This window comes from Pocillopora verrucosa, chromosome 9 (genome assembly GCF_036669915.1).
Source record: "Pocillopora verrucosa isolate sample1 chromosome 9, ASM3666991v2, whole genome shotgun sequence".
Lineage (NCBI taxonomy): Eukaryota > Metazoa > Cnidaria > Anthozoa > Scleractinia > Pocilloporidae > Pocillopora > Pocillopora verrucosa.
This window is the reverse complement of record NC_089320.1, coordinates 9,161,759-9,187,425: the sequence shown is the minus strand read 5'-3', so window position 1 is coordinate 9,187,425 and position 25,667 is coordinate 9,161,759. Positions and strand designations below refer to the sequence as shown.

Sequence of the window (25,667 nt, the reverse complement as noted above, 5' to 3'; positions counted from 1 at the left end):
TGACCTCTGTCTTGAGTACCACTATCAGCCTGGGTCTTTTTCTCAGCTGGATCATTTGTAGTGGTTCTAATGTTTGCTCCATTTTTCTTCTCTCTTGGATTTGCAATGGCACATATACCCTGATGCATGATACCATGTAACTTCCCACAGGATGCTATTATATTGCAAGGAGTCTGAGAGAAGTGACATCCCAGCTCAAAATCTATGCACTTTATTTCGGCAAGCGTTATTTATTTATAAATCAGAATTAACTTCACATTTACCCAAATTTATTAATAATATTATGCAGTGTTAATTGTGCAATCATATGACTAAGTAAGTTTTTTTTTCAACAGCATCTTGAGAGATTGCGAAGCATGGTGGCAGTGTCAGAGAGAGTCACTGTGCTGCGAAATAATGCAGGTACTCTGTTTAAATGTACGAGAAAGTTGACAACAACCACATTGATTTGGTACCAATAAGTATAATCAAAATGGAATTGTTAGGGAACCAACCAATCAGAGTTGAGCATAATGCTTCAAAAGTTTACCTGAAATTTGTATTCTCTATTTTCCAATTAAATGACTAGCAGTATGTAGTGGAAATATCTTGATCACATCAGCACTGGCTACTTTATGGGACAAGTTAAAAGTTCTTTGATATTAGTGTATTCATCATACTGAACAGCTATAACATTTCCCATGTTTTGTATCAAATAGTTCATAATTTTTTTTAGTGCAAAGAAGTTGCAGACCAAGTCAAACCTATCCTTTTCATAATTTGTTTGTGATGCATTATGAAGTTGAAATTCCTGTTGAAAATTGATGTACAAGGAATTTTTGTCAGGCTCTCTGAGTGGGTAATGTTCGTTAGTTTTCAGGTTGATGGTGACATCTAACAAATTGTCCACCTTTTAGTTGCTCCATGCTGTAATTCTTAACCCAAGATCAAAGAGAATTTCATAGAAGACTTTTCTGGTTTTGTCATTAGATCTTGTGTTCATGGTTGTAAATTCTGCTCATCTGTTGCAGCTGAAAAACACTTTTGACTGAGGGGCCTATTGCCATTTGCCAATGTTAACAGAGAAACTAAAATTCACCTTGAATTACACAGATCAAATAGATGTATCATCTGATGAACTTGTTCCTGGTGATTTGCTGGTCATTCCACCTAATGGGGCACAAGTTCACTGTGATTCTGTCCTTATTAGTGGTAACTGTATTGTCAATGAGAGCATGCTAACAGGTAAAAAATTAGACAAAAATTATTGCAAATATGGATAGAATATTCTCATTAGTTCCATTAAGGTAAATAGGTTGTGTTACTATGAGGAATGTGTGTAGTAATGTATCTAATGTTTAGGTTAGATAAAAACTAATACAAATGCAGTCATAGCATCTATGAGTTAAAAGAAAAACATTGTCATTAGTTCAAAATTTTTTATATAGTTAGCTTGAAAACATGCAGCCCAAATGTGAGTTTCACCATAAGTTGGTCCCAAATACTCAACCAGAGACTTAACACGATGTGATTTTTTATCCTTTTAAGCAAAAAGGCTCACAGTACCCTTTCACAATTTTGTAGTTAAAAACGATGTAGCTCTCATTCTTTGCACATTTTCATGTTCTTATTTAGACCTCCCCTCAAAGGAAAAGTGGGTCTGCAACCTGTCTTGGGTCTGCAACCAGTCAATCACAACAACCCTATAATTGACACCAACTATATTTACAGTTATGATGCTTGCATTTGCATTTGCATTTGCATTTAGATTCTTTGAGCTTCTCTTCAGCTGTGGAACTCTGCACTCTTTTTTTCTGGGCTGGGCTTCATCCCTTCCCCTCTGCTTTCGGGGGGCTGATTTGACTTGCTTTTCGAATCTCCAATGGGCACACTTCCTGAAGAGGTTGGTAATGCTGTGTCTCTTGTGCAGCAGGACCATGCCTCTAACCACTCCATCCTTACCTTGAACAAGGCCTAACACCCTTCCCTTCCTCTATTCCCACAATTCTTCTCATTTCCAACAATGAGAACGACCTCCCCAACTGTAGGTGTTGTGTCAAGTTCCTTTTATGGCCAGTGGTTTTCCATTAGGCTGTGGACCTACTCTTTCTTTCATCGCCTCCATGCTTGGGCTTTAGTAAAATCCAATCTCCTTTTCACCCTTGTCAGGTTTTCTCCACCTTCATCAATGTCCTGTATAGAATAGGTATCTCACCTCCACATAATCCCAGTTTGTGACGTTACAACTTCTAAATGGACTACTCTTGAGCTTGCGCAAGTGAAACTGATGATGTAACACTTTCCCTGTTCCCTTTGTCATTTGCAGTGGGGGCCTTAAAAGGCAGGGGGCTACTTTGTTTTAAGCTCACTCTGACTCTTACAGTCAAATGAAATGGGCAGGCTAACAATTGTTTTTATGTCATACAGGTGAAAGTGTTCCAGTCACAAAGATTCCATTGCCTTATATAAAGAGATTATCAAACAGTCCTTTGGAACAGAGAGAAGACCAGTATAGCCCAGAACGGCACAAGAGACACACTCTCTTTAATGGCACCAATGTCATACAAACCCGTTACTATGGGAATGTCAGGGTGCTAGCAGTTGTTGTTAGAACAGGTAGATGGACATGTATGAGCTCTGTTTAATGATATTCTATGTAGAAAATGCATGTGAACAGTTTTTAATTTATCAAAACTTGTTGAACCTGTATTAAGTGGAACTGTATTGATCTATGTGATGAAATCCCTACTCCTGGGAAACTTTAAGGATCATTCTGATGCAACTGCTTCAAGGATACAGAGCCAACCACCATCATTTGCTTGCTGAAAGAATGATGTAAAGCTCTCTTCTTCACCTCTTTACACTACAAAGAAGCATAAATCCTTACATTACTTATGGTCCTGAACTTGAAAGTTGTAGAATGTAGAAAGTATTGTGTTCTTATTTGTTTACCATGTCTAACTGTCATTATATGTACCTGCAAAAGAAATAAATATCCTACAAAAGTTGACATGTTAAACTTTGCAGAAGTACCTGAATATTCTTTTCTTCTCTATATGGCAAAGTGCTCTTACAAAGACACTGGCAGACTTGGGTAGTATAATACATGAAGTATAGTGTTCATGCATGTCAAATTTTGACAACCACACTCACTCTGTCTAATTTTGAATCTTCAGGATTCTCCACAACCAAGGGTGGCTTAATGCGTTCCATTCTTAGTCCAAAACCAGTTGGCTTCAAATTCTTCCGTGATTCTATGCGTTTTATTGGCCTTATGACAATTCTTGGTAGGATCCATCCTAATATTGCATTGTGCTGTATGAAGTTTTTGGTTGATCTCTGCTAATGTCTATTGTAGGAAATCTCTATGTTTAAGCATCAGTTCAGGACCTGCTCATTGTATATCTACTTAAATTATTCATAGTGGGTTTAAATTGTTAACTTTCATTAAATGTTCCTGCAGGAAGCATGCTCAGCAATGCAAGCTCTTTTTTGAATGACTCATACACATGTACTTTCTTTTGTTTCAAGATGATGCATCAATCAATTTGAAGCTTCAACATCCTTGCTCCGGTGAACCCCCGAAGTCCTTAAACTTTTTAAAATTGGTTAGTTAAAATTCCTCCCCCATGGTCCAAAATTGTGCTCAAATGTATTACCAAAGTGCTGGATTTCAAGGTCAATTTCTTTGTTAAGGCAAGATCAGTGACTGTGACTTTCTTGTATACCTTTCCATCTTAGCCATTTGCTTGTGAAAGTGAACTCTTTTCCTTTAAATACTGTAGTATTTAACAATAAATAGTAATAAGATAGACATTTATTCCATTGGAATGACCAGACAGTTCAGGTTCAAATTTCCCACCCCATGCAAGCAAGGTTCAAATTCCCTGCCCCCCCAGGCATGGAGGGTGGTCAACAGTCAAGTGCCTGTGGGTCACCAGGAGATGGTTGAGGGGATGTTGAAGCTTCAACCTGATCAGCACATAAGAGTGAGACAGTTTTACCTTAGATGATGGTCACTGCTGGACATAACTTTTCCAGGCTCATAAAAAGACTAAGATGAATGAATGATGTTTACTGTTTGTTGATGTATGATAACTTACAACTTTGTTTTTCTCAAAATTTTAGCAATGGTGGGATTTTCGTACAGTGTGTACATCTCAGTGGTGAATGGGGTCAGTGCTTTTACATAAATTATACATTTTTAGTAACCTATAGAGCAGAGCATGTTCTCTATAAATTTCATAAATTCAGCCAACAAGGGGGTTAAGGCTTGACTTGTTAATTTCTATCAACCAAAACCTAAGGTTCTACAAGAGAAAACAATAGTAAAACTTCTCACTTCAGTTGAAAAGGTTGTAATCGCATAGAGCAAGATACCAGAATCTGCCATTCATTCTAGTGCATTCACCTTGTATCACAACACTCAGCACCCTTGGGAACACCTTGTCCCAGTCTGTCTTTGTCTAACAGAGCCTATAGCCTTGAAAGTAATTATCGTTTCAAATCCTTTTTCCCTTCACTGTTTTTGCTTTAATGAATGGATTAACAGATGCAAGACTTCTGTTAATAACTTTTTCAGTTAGATGTAGGAACAAAAGTGATTTAGAATTCTCAAATGGCAAGCTATAAGGTATTATCAATTTAGAGGAAACCAATGCATTTTTTTGCGCATCAGATGTCTGTTGGGAAAATTTTGGTGAGATCTCTAGACATCATCACTATTGCTGTTCCACCTGCTTTACCTGCAGCAATGTCCGTGGGGATTGTTTATGCTCTACAGAGGTTGAAGAAAAAACAGATCTACTGTATCAATCCCTCAAGGTGCATTTAATTTCTGTTATAGAAACAATAATCGAATTGCAATATTTTCTATGAAAGAAGTGATGTAAATTCAGATTATATTCTTCAACAGATCATTCATGGATGCCATTAATCCTTCCAATTGATACTATAAAGTCCTGATAACTTGAATCAGCAACAGAAATTGCGAATTTTTTAAATAATTAAATGTTATAGTTTACAATTTTGGGAGTTAACAATGCTCTACTTTTTAGTAAATTTTATTACAAGGCTGTTTGAAGTCTGAACCAATCACTTCTTTCATCAATAGAAATACTCAAATGAATAGTTTTGTTTACAGAGCCTCGTTTCCATATTAGAGCTGAGGGCAAGTGAGTAATGGGTTCAATTTGGAGGTGTCTGCATATTTGGAGATTGGAAACTTTTTTTGTGGTTACATACAGCTCCTTCTAGGTCGTTAATGATGAGGGAACCTTTTTTTGCAATTAGTTGGAGAACCTGGAGTACTGTCTTTTAAGTATTGTCAGAGGCCACACTTCTCAGTACCTGGTGAGAAGTATGTGGAGCACATATTTCACCAATGAGCTATGTCTTCCAGGTTTGTTGAGACAACCAAGAAGGAGATTTGGGTGATGTCCTTTTCTCACTATCATTTTCCCTTCTTTTTATGGGAAACCAAATTAGATGTTTGTGTTAGACGGACAAGTCTCACTCCCTTTGTATAGTCCATTGATATTAATTAACCCTATGTGCTTGCTTTGATTTAGAATCAGTGTTTGTGGAAAACTCAAGCTGATCTGTTTTGATAAGGTAAGGTGGGAAAGGAATAATAAGGTAAATTTATATCTCTGCATTACTCTGATTGCTAAATTGAAATTTAAGCTACAAGCCTCAGAGAGTAAAAGCACCATAAAGAAATTCCAGAATCAACTAGAGGTCCGCTATTTGAGGTTAATGAAGAAAAGATGCAGAAAAAAGGAAAAATTGAAATCATATGCCCACACAATCATATCAAGGTGTTCTGCTATTTTACAGATCTTCAATACATCATATTTTCCTCATAAATGAGGAAACTTACATACGCATTCATGGTTTGATTATTTGTACTGTTATCCACACAGCTTCATTTGCATAGACTCCTTTAACCCTTCTTTAAAAAGTAGTCTTTGCCTTTGATGTACATGTGAGCAAAGTGTGAGTTTCTATTTTACTGCAGACTGGAACATTAACAGAAGATGGTTTAAATCTCCTGGGAGTATTGCCAGTGCAATCTGCAAGGTGTGTGTGCTTTATAAGATAATTCTGTTTTTATCAACTGAGTTGAAAGTGAAAATTGACCATGGTGAAGAGTTTCTGATGCAGACGTTTCCAGTGGCTAACGCTCCAAATGTCAGCTGTAGAAACTCTTTACCATGGCCAATTTCCATTATCAATTCAGTTAAGAAAACCAAATTATTATGTAATATATCATGTAACAGCTCCACAGTTTCGTTAGCAACTTACCCCCTTTATTCATTTATTTATGTACTTATGCTTGCTTTATGTGTGGCTGCAGATGACCCAGATATTGAAGTTTATGTTTTAAATGCTTACTTTTGTGTGGCTTACTGATAGTTTTGTTTTCACTTCCAATTCCAGTTGGGTTGGTTTAACCCGGTACTGTAACCTATTGTCACCTGCAGAGATGCTAACAGCATACCAAAAATTCTGGTGTAGATTTATGTGAACGCTTCTCATTAGATTATTTTTGTTTCAGATTTGGCACAGTGGTATCAAATGCAGAAAATATTTCTCAAAAACCTATGTTAGCTGCCATGGCAACCTGTCATTCTTTGACAATGATTGATGGTAGATTGAGTGGTGATCCTCTGGATCTCAAGATGTTTGAAGCTACTGACTGGGTACAGTATTTATAGTACCATTATATATATATATGTATATGTATATCTGTATATGTATATGTATATGTATATGTGTATATGTATATGTATATTTGTAATAAAGTTCGGATATGACGCGTGCTGTCATTGGTTAAAAGAGCATGCTCTATGAGAGTATAGAGCATAGAACTGAACTAAAGCTGTCACGCCATCTGCCAAATATTGTACTTTTTATAATAAGCTCAGTTATGCACGCATTCTGATTGGTTCTCACTTATGATCTATTGGAGGACAGACGTATAGATGACGTCATCATTAAAACTTTTTTTTCTGTGTATTTTAATTCTTTATTATATAAAACAAATAGATCCCAAGTTGCCGTGCGTCTGTTCAGTAGTAGATCACAGAGGACGTCAAAGTGTGGTAAGAACAAAAAAGTGACACACTCGGCCTTACTACATTTTGACGTCATCTGTGATCTATTACTGAACAGAAGCACGGCAACTTGGAATCTATTTGTTAAATATATATATGTATATGTGTATTTGTATATTTAACAAATAGATTCCAAGTTGCCGTGCGTCTGTTCAGTAATAGATCACAGATGACGTCAAAATGTGGTAAGAACAAAAAAGTGGCATACGAGGCGCAGCCGAGTGTGTCACTGATGTGTCACATTTTGACGTCCTCTGTGATCTATTACTGAACAGACGCACGGCAACTTGGAATCTATTTGTTTTATATGGTACGGAATTTAAAAACTTTTAATGATGACGTCATCTATACGTCTGTCCTCCAATAGATCATAAGTGAGAACCAATCAGAATGCGTGCATAACTAAGCATAACTAAGCATAACTAAGCATAACTAATTATATAAACACATATACATATACTTAACAAATAGAGAAGCCTTGACTGTGCTCTGTTCTGTTGTAAAGTACACAGGAAGCGGCTAGAGCTCGAAAGAAGTGTAGGGGGAAACACGAGACATAGTCGAGTGTTGCTCCTTGCTTCTTGAGTGCTCTAGCCGCGTCCTAAGTGCTTTATAACAGAAAAGAGCACAGTCAAGGCTTCTCTTTTCTTTCGTTAATTGAAAGTGAAATATCGGAACAAGCGAGAAAAGCTTTGCAAAAATGCCAGGCGCAGTAATTTACGTTACTGTAACGTGAGCAGAGACAAAGATAAAACAAAATGGAAAGTCCGAGTTTTAAGGTTTTTCACGCTCAGTTAGATTGCAAGTTTACGTACGGTAATAAAAATCAAATTCAGCTTACACTTGTATAATATATAAAGTTTCGTGTTCCAAAACAAAACAGAAAAAAACAGGAATGATGAAAAATGTAATCTGGCATAACTGTTAAAATTCATACTAATCATGACGGTGTTAGAGCGACTGCGATCAACGCCTCGGTCAAGCCTCAGGAACTAAATCGACTACCCTTCGAGTGGAAAAATAAGAGCTTGCTCTGATAACCTTTCCGATGCGTTGAGTGGAAGGCCACATCAGTCGTTGCAGCCGAGTTTTACGGCGCTGTCATCCCGAGCAATCTTCATGTCCTGGTGAATTCGGCTGTCGTTCATTCATAAAACATTCGCCTTGAGAAGTTTGTTTTCTACTCGTCATGTGAAATAACTTGAGTATTTTTGTGAGCCACGATTGGGCCGAATTTCACTGAACATTTCACTTTCAGATTCTGTATTAGAAACTAAAAAACTTCAGGCAAAAGTGTTAAATTCGACGTGCCGAACTATTTTAGTTTATAAACTATTGCAGAATATGAACTTTGATGGTTTGACATTTTTGACAGCTTTAGTCTTGTACAGCCAATCAGATTATTTGATCCATTCTAACAGGGATTCTGATTGGCTTAATTTAGCGTGCTTTATGAGAGTATAGAGCATGCTGACGACACTGCTCTTCGCTTTGGAAATAAAGTTTGTTTTGAAAATTGAAAGTAATTCTTGGGGAATTTAACGGATTCTTTATTATAAAACAAATAGAGAAGCCTTGACTGTGCTCTGTTCTGTTATAAAGCACTTAGGACGCGGCTGGAGCACTTAAGAAGTAGGGAGAAACACTCGACTATGTCTCGTGTTTCCCCCTACACTTCTTTTGTGCTCTAGCCGCTTCCTGTGTGCTTTACAACAGAACAGAGCACAGTCAAGGCTTCTCTATTTGTTAAGTATATGTATATGTATATGTATTTATATAATAAGCTCAGTTATGCACGCATTCTGATTGGTTCTCACTTATGATCTATTGGAGGACAGACGTATAGATGACGTCATCATTAAATTTTTTTAATTCTTTACTATATAAAACAAATAGATTCCAAGTTGCCATGCGTCTGTTCAGTAATAGATCACAGAGGACGTCAAAATGTGACACATCAGTAACACACTCGGCTGCACCTCGTATGCCACTTTTTTGTTCTTACTATATTTTGACGTCATCTGTGATCTATTACTGAACAGAGGCATGGCAACTTGGAATCTTGGAATCTTTTTGTTAAATATACAAATACACATATACATATATATTGCATCTTTTACTTGTGCTGTTGAAGGATGAGCTACGAACAAATTGTTTGAGAGAATTCAGATCTTAAATGAATGAAAGTTCCATCGATTAACTCAATTGTAACCAAATACCACACGTTTCAACTTCCTCGGTACTTAGTTACAAACGGTTTTTAGGTCGCTTGTCAACCAATTTAATGACACTTTTGCCTATACAAATTAATTTCGAAACCAATATTTTTCCTCTACCAAAGTGATTGAGAGAGATAAAAGAGAGGAACAATGAGTTATTTATCGGCTTGAGGTTGTGACCAACTTTTTTGCTTAAAAATACTGCCCAGCCGGAAAAACTAGATATATGTATGAAAAATGGCAACGAAGGCAGGGATGTACTCGGCGACTTACGAAATCGTTACCGTGCCCGTGGCCAGAGAAAATACGGACCGCGCTAAGATCCTATCAGATTGCAGGATTCGTTGCTGTACCCGCTGAGAAAATATATGTTATTCGCCAGCCGGGAGTTCCGTATTGGGAAAAACTGTGCCAAGGTCTCGAGTACCGCCCTCGGGTACTAAAGACTTCTGATTATGAGCTATGATGCTCTACTTCTGAGCTTCAGAGAACTTTGTGTTGGGCTTTGCCATTATTAAGTTCAATGGTGACATTAGCAATGTAGAAAGCAAATTTTAACTATATATATTAAAAAAAAAAAAATTATTCATTTTGGCACCCCCTGTTAAAATCTTTACTATAGTGTGATTTATTTTATATGTGATGTCTCTTTATGATAGTTCATAAAAACCTCCAAGAGAGGCCTTGTAACGTGATATTCAGAGGGGCTTGTAAAGACACTTGATAATAAATGATACGTGTGCCCACGCTCTATTTGACAGTGGTGAGCCATATGACCAGTTCTCATAAATACTTTGTTGAGGAGGGCGAGGAGGAGGGCGAGTTTCCTGGGTGCAAACTTACCCTTTTTTCATTGCAGATTCTCGAGGAGCCAGGGGAAGACAATACAAAGTTTGACAATATAGTTCCCACAATTGTTAAACCCAAAACTGCTGAGGAGTTCATTATCGAGTCTGCTTTAAAAGGGCATGTGAGTAGCGTCTTATTAGCCATTCAGAGTCCTACTGTGAGTTTTCTAGAAGCTGCACAGTCTTTTTCATAAGTTTTACTGGGTTTTATATTAAGCCTTTTTGAAAATTTGATTTTATTTTGTTTCTTCTCAATCTAGACTCCCTATGAAATAGCTGTCCTTCGACAGTTTCCATTTTCTTCAGAACTGCAGCGTATGAGTGTTGTGTGTCGTACTCTTGGTGCCCCCAATATGGATGTTTATGTAAAAGGTGCTCCAGAAACTATTACAAGTCTGTGCCAACCACAAACAGGTTTGTACCGGTAAAGGCACCATGAAAGTCATTGTTAACTTCACTATTGGCTAGTTTAGAAGTGAATAGCACGCATATTTACTTCCGAGCCGCCGACGAGACAAAATCGTACTTCAAGAGTTTAATTCCCGACCTGTTTTCGGTATATTGAAAGAAATACACTTATTTTTTGGTATCTCCAGTAGTTGAATAATTGTTAAATATCACCTGGAGCATCTTAAAATTTGCTTCAAATAGACTTGAACCTACTACCTTCCCGAGTAGTACTTCGGACGCGTATTACCACCGAGTTATAGGTTAGAGAAGACTCGCGGCAAGCTTTATTTTAACTGGGTTTAAAATCTTGCGTGAATCATGTGGGAATGTCGTCATGTGATGCTTATGTGCAATGATGATGTATATAAAGAGAGTAATTTTTAAGCTTAGTTATCTATGGGAAAGCAGTACCCTTCAGTAAACGACGCAGGCATAGTATGATGAAAAAAAAAAATTCCGATTGCTCCCAACAGGATTCGAGGCAACGACTTTCGGAGAAATACTTCGAATGCTCTACTACGCAATTACAGGAGACTTGATCCAATCTAGGCTGTTTAACTAGATCCATGGTGACAAACATTCTGTGTGCTGCTAGAATAGGAATTTCTAGATGTGATGATATAAATGAAGGTGGTAAATTTCAAGCCTGGTAATTTAAGTGAAGGAAGATTTTATTAAGAAAATTACACAGGCATACTTTGATTAGGGAAAAAAATTTCGAGTGCTCCTGTTAGGATTCGGACCTACGACCTTGCGATTTAAAATACTGTGGACGCTCTGTCACTGAGCTATAAGAGACACGCGCAAACTCGGCCGTTTAATTAGGTCTATGGTGTTAAAGTTCCTGCGATGGGTGGTATTTTGTTTCTTTCGGTTACAACCAGGCACCTTTTTAACTTTCATAAAGGATTCTTCTGTTCATCTTTCCATATTCAGTTGCTTTTACGCATACAGATAACAAAGATCACCACATGCAACAGAAATCAGGAGATTTTGCAGCATTTGAAATTTAGGATCAGGATGTTTTGCCTGAAAAAAGCACTTTGGGAGGCTTCTATGGTGACATGTCATAATTGGCTACTCGTACTTTGGCGGGTTAAAGAAGTCAGTTTCAAAGCGTTTTTCTTTTTTTAATATCTCGCACGCATTTCAAAATTTTACCATACGTTTTCTTTAAAACTGTAATCAAAATAATATAGCTTGGTTTGACGTCAAATAATAAATATTTCGAAGAAATTAGCCTTTGAAGATGTCAAAGGAAATTGGTTTTGATATTTGGTTTTATATCTAAGGAATTATGTCAAATGCAGGGTTTGCCCATTTTGACGAAGCCTAATGTTGGTAAACTTTTTGGTTAGTTCCAGGAGATTTTACCAATGTTCTGCAGCACTATACCACGAAAGGTTACAGAGTTTTGGGTTTGGCATGGAAACCACTGGATTCTAAACTGTCATGGCATCATGTCCATAGAGTTACACGGTAATGACATGGTGGGGGTAACTATCCATCAAATAAATTTAATGTTTAGCGTGCAGCTAAAACTATTGAGGTGCCAGAATTCAGAACAACAATTTGACAGCTTGATTTCTTATAGGGATCGAATAGAATCAAACCTGCAATTCCTGGGATTTTTGATTCTTCAAAACGCAGTGAAACCCCAGAGTTATCCTGTTATAAGAACGCTTCAAAATGCAGATATCAGAACTGTAATGGTGACAGGTAAGACATACATCTCACATAAACATCTCTCTTTAGACATAAAGCTACTGTCATTGTTATTGTTATCGCTGCTAAGGGCTCCAGTACCAGCATTTCATCTTGTTGCTGTTCAGGACCCACTTTGCTTCATATTTTTTGGTAGAAAAGGCCAGTGCCTTCCCTTCATAATTTTCATATTGTAGCTATCCATTTTACAGCAAAAGTTAGTCCGACGGGCTGTTTGCAACCTCTTGTTACTCTGTGTAGTTCAAACCTGCACCTTTATATTTATGAGCATGTGGATACTCTTTTCAGTGGTTTTGCCACTTTCATGATAGTCTACACAACTCAAAGTAGACAAGATTTGACTTTGCTATGGGATTTATTGTGAAAGCGAAGAAATGAAATATTTTAGGAATATGGTTAGCCTGATTAAGTTAAGCCCATGTAGAATTTGTCATTTTAGCCTGGCTCAGTGAGAGTGAAGTACAATGATCACTATATGGCTTTCACAACCTGTTACTTACAACAGTGTTTGGATTTGATCTGTTTTTCATCATTGGTTAACAATTTTATACAAGAGAATATAATTATATTCTCTTGTTTTACATGTATATTTTGATTTTGATGTCTGAACCTCACTCAACTGACCCTGGTTTACCAAAGCAAGGGGCCGTGATTGATGTACTCTACTAGCTCTTGATTTCCTTTAGTTTTGAGAGCTACCCCAAGATTGATTTGTTGTAGGTGATAACATGTTAACAGCTGTGAGCGTTGCTAGAGACTGTGGAATGATTGCACCTACACATCAGGTATATGCATTTATATAATAGGCTGAGTTATGTGCTCATTTTGATTGGTTCTGAAGTATGATTTATAGGAGGACACATGCATAGGTGACTTCATCGTTGACAGTATTTTTGCTTCTTTACATTCCATGTTGCCGTGGGTCTCTTCTGTGATAGATTACAGAAAACTTTGACCGAGATGTAGTAAGAACGTTAATAACACACCGGGCTGCGCCTTTTGTGTCGCTTTTATGTTCTTTCAAAATTTTGACGTCATCTGTGACCTTTTACTGAACAGGCGCAAGGGAACATGGAATATATTTGTTAAATACTTGAATTCATCACCATTTGTCAATAGGAAAAACTAAGCTGAACGGTGAGGCTCTTATTGTGGTTTTAACATTTATATTTTACGTAACAAGTCGTTTTCCAGACGGAAAACTACTCACAAGTGTATACAGAAAACCTACACACACCGACCAGTACCTCGTCTATGATTCGCACCACCCACAATCTGTTAAACGCGGTATTGTCAAGTGTTTACATGATCGAGCTGAACGCATCATCACCAAGCCATCCGAAACAGCTCAGGATAAAAAACAGCTCTCGTCGCCAACGGCTACCCTCCGTCCTTCTTACAGAAGGTGACCAAAACCAGGAATCCAACACCAGAGAGGGAAACAGCAGAATTCAAGTCCACCGCAGTGCTGCCATACATCAAAGGAGTCTCAGAACCCCTCCGCCGCCACCCACACCGACAAGGAATACGCACCGTCTTTAAATCCGACACCACATTAAGATCTCGGCTGGTCAGACCAAAAGACCCCGCTGATCCAAACAAGCAAGATGGTGTAGTCTACAAGATACCATGCATATGCGGCAAAGTCTACATCGGGGAAACAGGACGACCCATGCAAGAAAGAATGAAAGAACACGACAGGGATATACGACTCGCACGCACTCAGAATTCCGCGGTTTCAGATTATGCCAACGGAACCGGACACAAGCCATTGTGGAACGAAAGCAAGCTTATTGACCGTGAAAGCCATTGGTACGCAAGGAAAGTGGAAGAGGCAATTTAAATAGAGTCAACTTAAATAACATAGACAGGGACAACGTGCTACCTATTGATTTACATTAATAGGTAGCACAACATTAACTTAAGAAAGTGTTAAAACTCTTTTGTAAATTGCTCTTTAGGTTGTCGAACTAACTGCTAAGCTGAGTGAGGACCACTCTCACGAAATTCATGTCAATTGGTGTGTTGTTGGAGCTGTTCAAAGTCGCAGCCATGATTATAAGACTGAGGTACTGATCTATTGAGAAATTATGGAAGAGAGGTTTATTCCACAGCGTTTTGTTGTCATCGTGAGGTCAAGGGCAGATGCAGTACAAAGAGGCGACTTTTAAAGTAGACTGGAGTTGAAAATTAAAAGAAATTCCAGAAAGAGTAAGGGTGACTACATACTCTCCATCTTTGCACACTCAGTTCAGGTTCATACTTGTGGTAAATGGTAGTGCTGTTAGGGGTTCTGTATGTTGTGGGCTTGATATAGACTTTAAACTTGATTCTGGGAGCTCAGTTGAGTAAGGGTGTAGAAAGCCTTGTCAGCCAAACAGTCGCCTTAGACAGTTCGAAAAGCCGCAAAACTGTTTCAGTTCAGCACTCTCAATCCCTACGGTATCAACGAACGCTTTTCTTTCAATTAATTAATTCTTGTTTTTCGCATTACTATGTTCCCACCGATGGGGTGGCTCCATTTTCTGTAGATATGAACCACACACGACTCATAATTTTTCGCTCTGACATATAGCTTATACTCTTAATGCTAGCTTTAGAAACTCTCAATGGTGTGTTCTGTCACACGTGTCACGCGTCTAGCGTCACAAACATAGTTAAGCATTGTATTTCATCGCAAGGTATTAGGGTGTTGATTTTCCATGTTATTGTCGGGGATTGTAATTGTCGTGCCCGCCGGCTTTCTCGGTTCACCACGAAATTTTACTTTGAATAAATTTGGTTACACTGTGATGAAGGGCCTACGTCTCGTTTGCTGAGGGAAGCAAGCTAATGGATCAGGCTTCGAAGGATCAGAGCATGGTGGCCATTTTACATTATCAACTCAGTTATAAAACCAACTTACGTTACAACAGTTGCTTTGTTTGGCTCTATCTGCACTTGGTAATGTCATCATGATGGATAATAACTGCATACTCAAACCTAAATGCACTGACATTATTATTTTGTGTGCTTTACTAGCGTAATTACATAGATGGAGGAAGAAGATGTATTCACGTGGCAGTTTCAGGGAAAACATTTGCTTTAATCAGAATTCACAAGCCTCGGCTATTTAACAAGGTGAACAATGTTACTCTAGACAGTATACTCCACGAACACAAGTGAGGTCGCAGAAAACTGAAACTAACAATTATGTCTAAAATAGTCTTTGTCCCACGTTCATCACAAGACGAAAAACATCGTTCTCAATATTAGAATTGTTTCCAAAACTGTCCAAAGCTCTTACCCGTTTGCCCGCTTGGCAAACGAATCACAGCACAGGTTTCACATCATCATGTCTGCTTGCGCTGTCAGCTATATAATAATTATTTGTTTTGGTTCCCAAGACAAACAGCTGTGAAAGGGTACATGCAGGCACATATTTAAGGGTTTATTCAACAGCACCCAAAACAACATTACAAATGTGATATGTAAATTTACCCAATATTTAACACGGTGAACATACAGTGACATCATAACCAAATTGTCTCAACTAAATGAGTTTCTCTATTTTCTTAAAATTAAGGTCTCCCAAACTAGCAGATATCGGCTTCCTTTCGTTACCTTATACCATACATGATTTGAAGTTTTTCATTTTTTGTGTATAATTTGCATTAAGTTGCTTATGTCAGGAACTGTATTTGCTCGAATGTCACCTGACCAAAAGACACATCTTATTCAAGGGTTGCAGAATCTGAAGTAAGTAATGCTGTAGCAGAGTTAGGGAAAAAAGAAGCCTCACTTTTCTCTGTTCTGTTGTAAAGCACGCAGGAAGAAGTTAGAGCACAAAAGAACTGTAGGGGGAGTCACAAGACGTAGTTGTTTGTTTTCCCTACTTCTTTTGTTACGCTTTCTGAATGCTTTACAAGAAAACAAGCACAGTCGAGGTTTTGTTTGTTTGTTTTTTTACGATAAAGAATACATTAAATTCCCCACTTATTTGTATAATTTTCAAAACGAACTCTATTTTCCAGAGGAACGGAGATGGCGTGAGCGTGCATATGTTCTCTAAATTTTTTTAATTTTCCTTAAATGTTCCCTATCAATATCTGGTTCGAAAAATACATTAAAAAAGAGGGGTCTTCTTTGTGAGATATAATTGACCAAACTAACCCCATTTATTAATCACGCGCGTCATTACATTGGTTCACTGTACATTTTGCGATAGTTGGAAGCAAAGGTTAAAGTAACACTTGAACAAAACTTTACAGGCCGAAAGTCCCGATCGTATAGAACGATTTGATATATTTGATGTGGAAAATCACGCATTTTTAAACTAGCTAATTGCATGGAGCGAAGAAGAATTAAGGATTAATTTCACGGGCTGCGCGACTCATGCATTTTCTCTATACTTCAGAAAACACGTGATGTTAATCCTAAATTTTACCAGGACACAAGTGATTTCTTGTTTACAATATAAAGGCCAAAGTTTTCTTTCATGAAGAAGATCAAGACCGCACGTTGTTACGCACGTTCGTAGGAAGCCATTGTTGGGGCAAATTTTTCCCTTCGTTTTCGTTTGCTCACTTGTCATCGTAAACCTTTTTTTTTTCTTTTCGCTCTTCTGTAATTTGTTAATTACGCTGCTTTGTTACGTGCTGTATGTAAATTTAGTTATATAGTTTGTTGTCTCCAACCACCAATGCCAGTTATTCTCAGCATTTGGTAAGCGGCCTCATTTTCATTTGATTTCGTTTTGCAGTGGCCTTTTGGTAGTTTGTCTGATTTGTAATTATTAATTTTTCGCTCTTGAAGGAATTTGCTTTTTTCTAACGTTATAGTAAAAACATTTGCTGAGACATCGTGTTGTGTTTTTTTTTTCGAATTGGCCCTTGCCTGTTCAGCTATTACAGTGTTCAGTTAGTGTATTAAGTAAACTGTAAAACGCACAAATCAGCTGATTTTTGCACAATAACGCCAAAGCAATGAAAGCAACCTAGTTGAAAACAGTTGCCGTGAATAAAATGATAAAATTTTTTAGGCGAAGTTAAGCCTTTTTGAACATTGTCTAAACTTTGGTAATTTCTTGGGGCAATTACCAAAATTAACGAAAAAAAACCCCGCTGTCTCAGCCAATCAGCTTTAGTAATTTTGCCCTCTATGTTATGAAGGTCAGAATTTGCATCCACGAGTACTTTTCCAATTTAAAGGGGGGTAATTTGCTAACCAAAATTTACGTTTAAGGGGGAAAAGACCATTGTACTTTTTTACATGGTTCATTGCGCGCATCTATTCGCCTGATAACGTAACTGTGGTATAAAACCGTAACTTATTGCCCAGTGACAGCAAGGATCCAATAGTTGTTAATTAACTCTTGATATGCTGTTTTTTTGTCTTAAACGTAGTTACTGTGTTGGGATGTGTGGAGATGGAGCTAATGATTGTGGGGTAGGACAACAACTCTGATGATACTGCATGATAATTGATAGATAGTTATATCAGTACTAGAGATGTAATGTAACAATTAGGATTGATACTAAAATTGAATGGAAGAAAAAAGTGGCATAAGGGTTTGATGACAATCTCACACCACTGGGGTTTAAAGAAACAATAATCGCAAAAAAATGCGCAATTCTTCGAAGCATGTGGATTTTGTTGTGCCCTAAAGTATTTTGTATTGTTTGTGTAGGCTCTTAAGGTGGCACATGCAGGAATTTCATTGTCACAAGCAGAAGCATCTGTGGCATCTCCATTTACTTCAAAGGTTTGTTTAGACTCTATTACCCCTTCGTAATTCGCTCTGGCTAAGGACTAACAAACGAAACGTCGGCTTTGGAAACTCTCTACGGTGGCCAATTTACATTGTCAACTCAATTGATAAAACCAATTTATCTTGTAATACCCCTGGCTTTCTTTAGAAACTTACCCCATTAAATAATATCGTTGTACGAGAGAACGCGGCTCTGCAACAAAGAGCATGGACAGGCTTCTTTATTTGTGTCTTCTAGTATAGATCATATGTTGTTTAGACAGACGTTTGCGAGTTCAAAAGAAGCGGATTAAGGTATGAAAGTTGCCCAAAACACAGATTCGGGGGGCTACAGTTTGCTTGCAACTTTGTGAGGCATGAAATGAAACCGGATGAACACCATACATTTTCGCTTTTATTAAGATATTTTTGAAACATTAACAAAATTCAGCTTAGAAGATACCTGAGAAAAATCACTGAAAGGCACAGAAATGGAAGTTAACCAATGAACATTATTTTTATTTAGATTCCACATATTGAATGTGTACCTGCTGTAATAAGGTAAATGCTCAAAGTTGCTATTGCATAATCAGTAAACTCTTAAAACCAACATTCCATATTCTCCAGAAATATATGATAAAGGTAATGTCTTAATGTTAATACCTTAATGTTAATGGAAGTATCCTTGCGTGAGATGTCGGCCCTAAAATTGTCAACTATAAGAGTTTGTTTGTCTGTTTGGTTTTTTTTTTCAGGGAAGGCAGAGCAGCTCTGGTAACATCATTTGGAATTTTTAAGTACATGGCTCTTTACAGTATTGTGCAGTTTGTCTCTGTTCTCTTACTTTATTCGGTATGTGCCACTTATAATCTTTTTGTCAATTATTTTTCTGAAATTAGGTCTCTTGAAAGCACAAGTTGTGTTTGTGAACGGCCTAGTAACTTGGTTGAGTGAAAATTATCTTAAAAAGAGTTTAAATCTATCCCATCTCGGCATGTTTAATGGTCCAATTCCTCTCACCTTTTCCTTATCCTCGCATTTGAGGAAAGTTTAGGGTAAGGTTAGTGACAAACACATCCTTAACTAAATACTACAAGAAGCTCAGAGTATTTTTTCTGTCATAAATTTGCACATGTAAAAAATCACCTTTGATGTAAGTTTCTCTCTTTTTTGTACAGATTTCTTCTAACCTTGGTGACTGGCAGTATTTGTACATTGATCTAGTCATTATTACAAGCCTGGCTCTTGTCAGTAAGTTTATTGCCCTTCGTGTTTTAAGCTTTGGATGATGGTTTCTTCAAATGAATTCCATCAGTTTGCTTTTTAAATAAGTATGGTCCGCTTAGGAGATAGTAATAAATGACACATTTGGTCCCCTTGTGCCGTTTCAGAGAAGGGGCTTTTCACCCAAACATGCTTGCGCACAGACAGTCCAGTTAGGGGCCTTTCGCGGACAGGTTCTTATGGATCGTCCATTTCTGAAATGCCGTACAAAGCCTCGATTTCCTAAAGGGGAGACCCATTTTAGGGGAGATCCATTCAGGCGTCTTTTTCTCGCATGGCCGTATACATAGATACCTTTACTAGCCATAGAGGCGTTGTCAGTGGATGTGGAGGTAATCCCATGGGAGTGGGTGTGTGCATATTCTCCAAGGGTCCTGATGCAACGAGTGCGCTACTAGTTGATATAATCGAACCAGTCTCGATTGTCGCTAGTTGTTGCCCCATATCATTATCAACTATGGCTTTCGATACTGTTTAGTTTGAAGCCGTCCCTGATGAGAATGTTCCACGGCCCTCTTGAACAGTGTCATTTATCAGCGTGGACTGCAAGAACGACAGTTTTCTGAAGCAGTTTTCCATCACCTCTATCAGACAGTTTGGACGTCGTCAACAAAGCATATAAATGTGAATGAAGTCTGATAATTAAGGTCGTGCAGAACTGCTTTCCAGGTTCTACTTAGCAGTTAGCAGAACTATTTAAATTTCTTTTCTTGCCACGCAAACCTACCCCTCTTACCATCGTGGGCTAAAGGTCAGCCACAAGTGCAGTTACTCGGTCCCTGGGCAGGAATTGCGACACGGAATATTTTGTCGTTGCCATTTACGCCTTAACATACGACAAACTTTGCATTCATTAACATCACTTATCCTAACATTTTTAATTGTAGCGCAGTTAATACATCTATTCCTAGGTTATAGAAATAAACCCAGTTCCGACAAAGTGATCAGTAATTGATGAAGACGGCAGTATTTTTGAGGCAGTGTCTTGGACTTTTCTTGTCTCTGCGTTACCGCTTCGCCTCAAAATCCCTATACTTTTCCTGACACGGTGAAGGCTATGTGCTAAAAAACCCATCATGTTTCTTATTCGAGACTTTCGTCGGCGAGGTATTCAATATGAGACTAACTCGCCTCGTAACACGATGTTTTTCTACTCATTTGAAAGTCTGGGCTAACTCTACCGAATTGTTGTTATTTCCCGCAAGAAATTTGATAATCAACAAATTTAAACCATGGTTAATTTTGCATAACCATGGTTTCCAATTTGTCTTAGAGAAATTGAAAACAATGCTTAAGCAAAATTTGATCTTTTAACTTTTGTTTCTTGTCTTTTTTTAGTGGGTAAGACAGAGGCGTATCCAATGTTGGTGGCTAAGAGACCTGGAGGAAGTCTTATGTCTCCAATCGTTCTTTTTTCACTGATATCCCATATTGCTGTACAAACTGTCGTGCAGGTTGCTGGATTTTATTACGTACGGTCCCAGTCATGGTAAGATGACAAATAATTTATCGTTAATTTAGGCTTAACTTGTGGATTTCTTTAATTTTTTTTTTCAATCTGCCAAAGGAAATCTACTCGATTTGTTGGAAACTTCAGCAGATATGAAGGTTTCTTCGTGCGATTTCTTTTACAGAAATTTACCTGTGGAGATCATTTTCTTTTGTGCTTCCCTCTCTTAGACACCTGTTATATCAGGAATGCTTATCTGCTTCTAAACTATGCACTCCTCTGTGCTCTTACATACATCATGATGGCCAGTCTTTTGTTCAATTTTTTGACAGCTATACTTCCTTTTATCGCTCATTACGCGTAAACTTACATTTTTCCAGGATTTTGCAGTTCCTCGTTTGCCTCTAATGAAAATTCCTTTAGTTGGATGTGCGTGATTAAAAGCTGTGTACTTTTTTTCTAGGTATAGCGCCGTCCACGTCACTGAAAAGAATGCTACATATGTGAAATGTCATCAGAATGCTGTTTTGTTTGCACTGTCTTCTTTCCAATATATACACTTGGCAGTAGTCTTCTCTGGTGGAGCCCCTTATCGTAAACCATTTTATAAAAGTGGTATGTAAGATTCTTCACTTATCCGATGAAACACGTGTCGATCGAAGTCGTTCAAAATTCATATAATGATCATATCAAATGTAACTTGAATCTTGTCAGGAGTAAAACTTAGTTTTCAGTTTATTTTGCTTCTCTTTCCAGGATATTTTCTATTGGTCGTGGTATTTCTAACCCTGTTTACAGGATTTTTAGTTGTTCTTCCAGGAGAAACGTTGCAGCTTTTTTTTGAGGTAATGTATTTTCAGTCAAAGTTAATTTTTTAATTTTTATATTGAAAGTCACTTTATGGGAATAATTGCGATTGTAAATAAGGAATGTATACTTGACATACTTACTCATATAATTCAGGTGCTGATGTAATAGGGAACTGATGTAGTAATAACGCCTTCATTCTGTTTTTCTGTTAATAATACGCCAAATTATGCACTATAGTACACCTTGTCGATTATTAGCATTTCCACTGTCTGGTTGTCAGTTATCAGGTTTTTATGACAACCTTTAACTGTTGCATCCTATTGCTTTATTCACATTACGTGAGGTGTACTCGATGATCTGGTTCTGCTACCTCGATTTTCGAGTTAGTATTGATTACAGCGGTACTTTTACTAGCAAACTGAAGATGTGAATATCTGTGGGCCTTGCAGAGGTCCACCAAAGATAGTCACCCTGTTATTAAGGAAGTGTCAGATCTGAGGGGCGCTAATCTCCAGACATGCGTTGCCTTTTGCGGGTTGAGTTAAAAACTAATCAAGCTATTATTAGCCTCATGACACTTTTGACAAATCTTTCTTATGAATTATTCGGCCTCCTCTTGCATTCTTTAAAAGAGAAATAACCGCACATGCGTTAAGAGACGAAATGCAAAGGGTAGCTTTGAGGTCGGATTGCTATTGCCCGTGTTAATAATAAAGATTTTTTTTTAGTGAAGAAATGTAAAATGGTTTCCGTGTTTACATAGCCTGATGTAAACACGCGGGAGGTTGGGAGAACACGAGATAAGCGTAGGAAACCACGACGCGAAGCTGAGTGGCTTCCAGCTTATCGAGTGTTCTCCCAACCTCCCAAGTGTTTACATCAGGCTATGTAAACACGGAAACCATTTTACATTTCTTTTATAAAATAACTAATGAAAGAGGAATGAAAACCGTGTTTACATACGCTCATGTAAAATGGTTTTATGGCCAATCAGAGTGCGCGTACTATTTGAATTATTTTATAATAATGTTTGGTGCACACTAGGATGTACACTAAGTAAACCACAGCAGTACTTACAGTGCACCACTTTCAGAGCTCCGTGGCTGTAGTAATTCGTTGTTTGATATTCTCTAAAAATCAACTGAGTAACAGATTGTTTGCCCGATTGATTGATTGATTGATTGATTGATTGATTGATTGTTGTTGTTGTTGTTTTTTTTTTTTTCAGCTAGCAACGATCCCAGATAAAATCTTCAAGTGGACGCTTCTTGGTATTGCGGCATGCAATTGTCTCATTTCTCTTTTCATTGAGGTTAGTGGAAAGTCATCTACTGAATTTGGCTGTTTGTTCGATAAACCAGACCAGTTCGTTTTATGAACTGCTACAGTTATTCTTGTACCACGCCATCCTTACCCTCCATGGACGAAAAAGGGTCCTTTGGCGAAGCCTAAGCCATCCCAGTTTCAAAAAGTTTGCATTTTTCTGGCAAAACACTATTTCAAACTGCTAAGTTCAATAGGAAGTGCATATTTTACTCTCACTCTGTAATGACACTGTAAAACGATTGAAATCGTATCACTTGTATTCCTCATGTATGTTTAATTAAGGGAAACCGACAGTACTGGTCTAGCATTCATAGCTTACAATAGCAATTTATTTAGTAACATAGTAAAGTTATCTCCCTCTCAGTATCTCAGTATATTGTGCGATAAAATCCACTGCTTATTCATACAAATCAATTCCATAAGTATCAGATGGGGCGAGTGGGTTTACTGATTGACCGTGTTGTCGGGTGATACTCCTTTGCGATATCGACATCATGGACAGTTATTAGTGACGAGCTATTATTAAGAGGACAAAGCGATGTATCAAATCCATTCTATTCTCAAAAGGCAAAACTGATCAATAATTCAGTTATGTTAAGTGCTCTAGTAAGTTCATGATTACCTATGTTCCTCATCTCCTCATCCAGATTTGCACTTTGGTCTGCTTTTTTCTTTGCAAATCGGGGGTTGGGGTCATACGTCAGTTTGCTATTTCTATTCAAGATTCTTACCTTTTTCCAAAGTCTGAAACGGGTCAGAAAGCACGTTGTAACAATTCTCAAAACTTTCCTCTATAATCGCTCGATTGTTTCAATTTGAGCCGACATTTTAACAAGATAGCCCCCTTGCAATCTTTCTTAAGTAGTTTTCACCGCCTAATTTAATATTTACTTCAGATAGCCAAACAAATTGCTGTTCAGCACCTAGACTAACAGGTTTTTCTTTAACCAGGAAATAGTTTGGAGGAATAACGCATTTCTTCTTTCCCACACTTTCAACGTTTCTTGACACAGCTTTTTCTTTCGTTTACAAACAAAACATAAGTATTTGAATTTTGGGGCTCATGATGAGCAAATTTGTCAATCTCAGTCATTAACAATGACTTTACAATGATACAATCTAATAAGAGTGTCATGAGCGGTATTTTGAAATTTGCCATCGCTAACAAACGTGTATACCCCCAATTGCAAGAAATTCATTCAAAGAACATAAACTATGAATGATAAAGGGGCACGTAATCAATAATTATATTGCGGATCATTTTTACAGCTCGTAATTCTTAACAAAAAGCAAATCTGCCCTTTGATGTATAGAAATTATTTAGGGCTCTATGTACTTCGATCTTAATGTTTGTTTGTTTTCTCTTCTGTGTACACAGATGTTCATTGTTCCGTCACAATGGCTGAAGAAAGTACTCAATCGTCTTTTTTGCAAAACTCGCCCAAAAAATTACTTCCGAATTTTGCAGCATCAACTTGAGCATGATTTTGACTGGCCTCCTTCTGAAAGCTGATTCTAAGTTAGTTAGACCTTTATTTGTATCTTCAAATTGAAACTTAGCTGGAAGTTCCTTGTGATGTGGTTACTAATTCCTGTTGGTTACATTTCTCTCGGTTTTAATGTGGCGATGTTAACGACGAAACTGCACTTTATGTTACTAATTACAGCAGAACTTACCGACCAGACTCGTAGATCCTTTCTCTTAAATTTTATCAGAGGAGTGGATTCAGCTTTAGATTTGTCTGATTTTACAGGAAATGCAGGAATTCGCGTTTTGAATGGACCATGCTAATTTGAATCTCCAAATTTAACTAACCAGGAAGATGATGCCCATTTAGAGATGCCATGCAAGTTACTTGTGGTACAAGTTTGCATATATTCTCTATTAATGACATAATCTCAAGTTATCAGGGAAAGGTATAAAGCAAGCAAATTAAGTAGAAAAGAGAAAAGGCTTGCCATATGACAACATCAGAGGAAGCAACAGTATAGCCCTTTCATGAGAGTATGTTCCTGTATGAGAGGATACTAAGTCAGATATGGCATGCAAAGGTATTTCATAAGTCTTAGCGTGGACTATGTGTAACTATGCCCCCTCTATACGTATGAGAAATCGAATAAACGCGAATATGATTCGTGTCTTATCAGAGCGAGTTATGTTTTAAAGAATTTCTCAATTGAACAATCTTTAGTCAAATGCACTTTTAAAATTCTACAAAACATTACGAATTATAACAAATGGTGGAGTGTAGGAGCAGCTCTTGCGATTTTGTTGTTTTGTCCATAGATGCGTGCACATTACTGCGATCCCTGTTCACTGTTTTCTTTATACAAAAAAATTGTAGTAATCGTGACAGACAAACCAACTTTAATCCCGCAAACGACGTAAATTTGTAATGAAACTGTGGGGACACTTCGGTTTGGGGTATTAAAAGATGATGTGGTTTTATTAACTGAGTTTATGATGTAAATTGCCTATGATGAAATGTTTCTAAAGCCGAATTTCGAGCGTTACCTATTCGTCAGACCGAAGGACTGAAAGGCTAACGCTTGAAACGTCGGCTTTTAAAGGTTTACGGTCAATTTGCCACCACAACAAACTTGCCACCACAAAGCTCGCCACCACTAAAAGTCAAATCTTCACCGGTGGTGATTTGACTTTCAGTGGTGGCGAGTTTGTTGTGGTGGCGAACTGACCGGATACCCTCTTAAGACTCTTTGCGGTGGTCA

At 37.7% G+C, this 25,667-nt stretch overlaps 1 protein-coding gene across 5 annotated transcripts in view; it reads left to right on the top strand.

Moving 5' to 3' along the window:
* Window positions 1-25,106, top strand: part of LOC131796903 (polyamine-transporting ATPase 13A3) — a 57,496-nt gene extending 32,390 nt beyond the window's left edge. For 4 of the 5 annotated variants that reach the window (XM_066172286.1, XM_059114519.2, XM_066172285.1 and 1 more), the window contains 27 exons: window positions 336-402; window positions 1,093-1,224; window positions 2,407-2,595; window positions 3,156-3,266; window positions 4,108-4,154; window positions 4,658-4,803; window positions 5,550-5,592; window positions 5,999-6,060; window positions 6,539-6,683; window positions 10,176-10,286; window positions 10,425-10,578; window positions 11,973-12,093; window positions 12,209-12,333; window positions 13,060-13,124; window positions 14,301-14,408; window positions 15,361-15,459; window positions 15,998-16,077; window positions 17,724-17,766; window positions 18,008-18,082; window positions 18,594-18,628; window positions 18,823-18,919; window positions 19,246-19,318; window positions 20,690-20,840; window positions 21,265-21,416; window positions 21,558-21,646; window positions 22,840-22,923; window positions 24,316-25,106. In XM_066172286.1, the coding sequence (XP_066028383.1) occupies window positions 336-402; window positions 1,093-1,224; window positions 2,407-2,595; window positions 3,156-3,266; window positions 4,108-4,154; window positions 4,658-4,803; window positions 5,550-5,592; window positions 5,999-6,060; window positions 6,539-6,683; window positions 10,176-10,286; window positions 10,425-10,578; window positions 11,973-12,093; window positions 12,209-12,333; window positions 13,060-13,124; window positions 14,301-14,408; window positions 15,361-15,459; window positions 15,998-16,077; window positions 17,724-17,766; window positions 18,008-18,082; window positions 18,594-18,628; window positions 18,823-18,919; window positions 19,246-19,318; window positions 20,690-20,840; window positions 21,265-21,416; window positions 21,558-21,646; window positions 22,840-22,923; window positions 24,316-24,450 (2,739 nt within the window). In that variant the 3' untranslated portion in view covers window positions 24,451-25,106. Of the gene's footprint in view, window positions 1-335; window positions 403-1,010; window positions 1,225-2,406; window positions 2,596-3,155; window positions 3,267-4,107; window positions 4,155-4,657; window positions 4,804-5,549; window positions 5,593-5,998; window positions 6,061-6,538; window positions 6,684-10,175; window positions 10,287-10,424; window positions 10,579-11,972; window positions 12,094-12,208; window positions 12,334-13,059; window positions 13,125-14,300; window positions 14,409-15,360; window positions 15,460-15,997; window positions 16,078-17,723; window positions 17,767-18,007; window positions 18,083-18,593; window positions 18,629-18,822; window positions 18,920-19,245; window positions 19,319-20,689; window positions 20,841-21,264; window positions 21,417-21,557; window positions 21,647-22,839; window positions 22,924-24,315 lie in introns of all 5 variants that reach the window. The other variant, XM_066172287.1, reaches the window with a different exon arrangement.
* The last annotated feature ends 561 nt before the right edge of the window (window positions 25,107-25,667 follow it).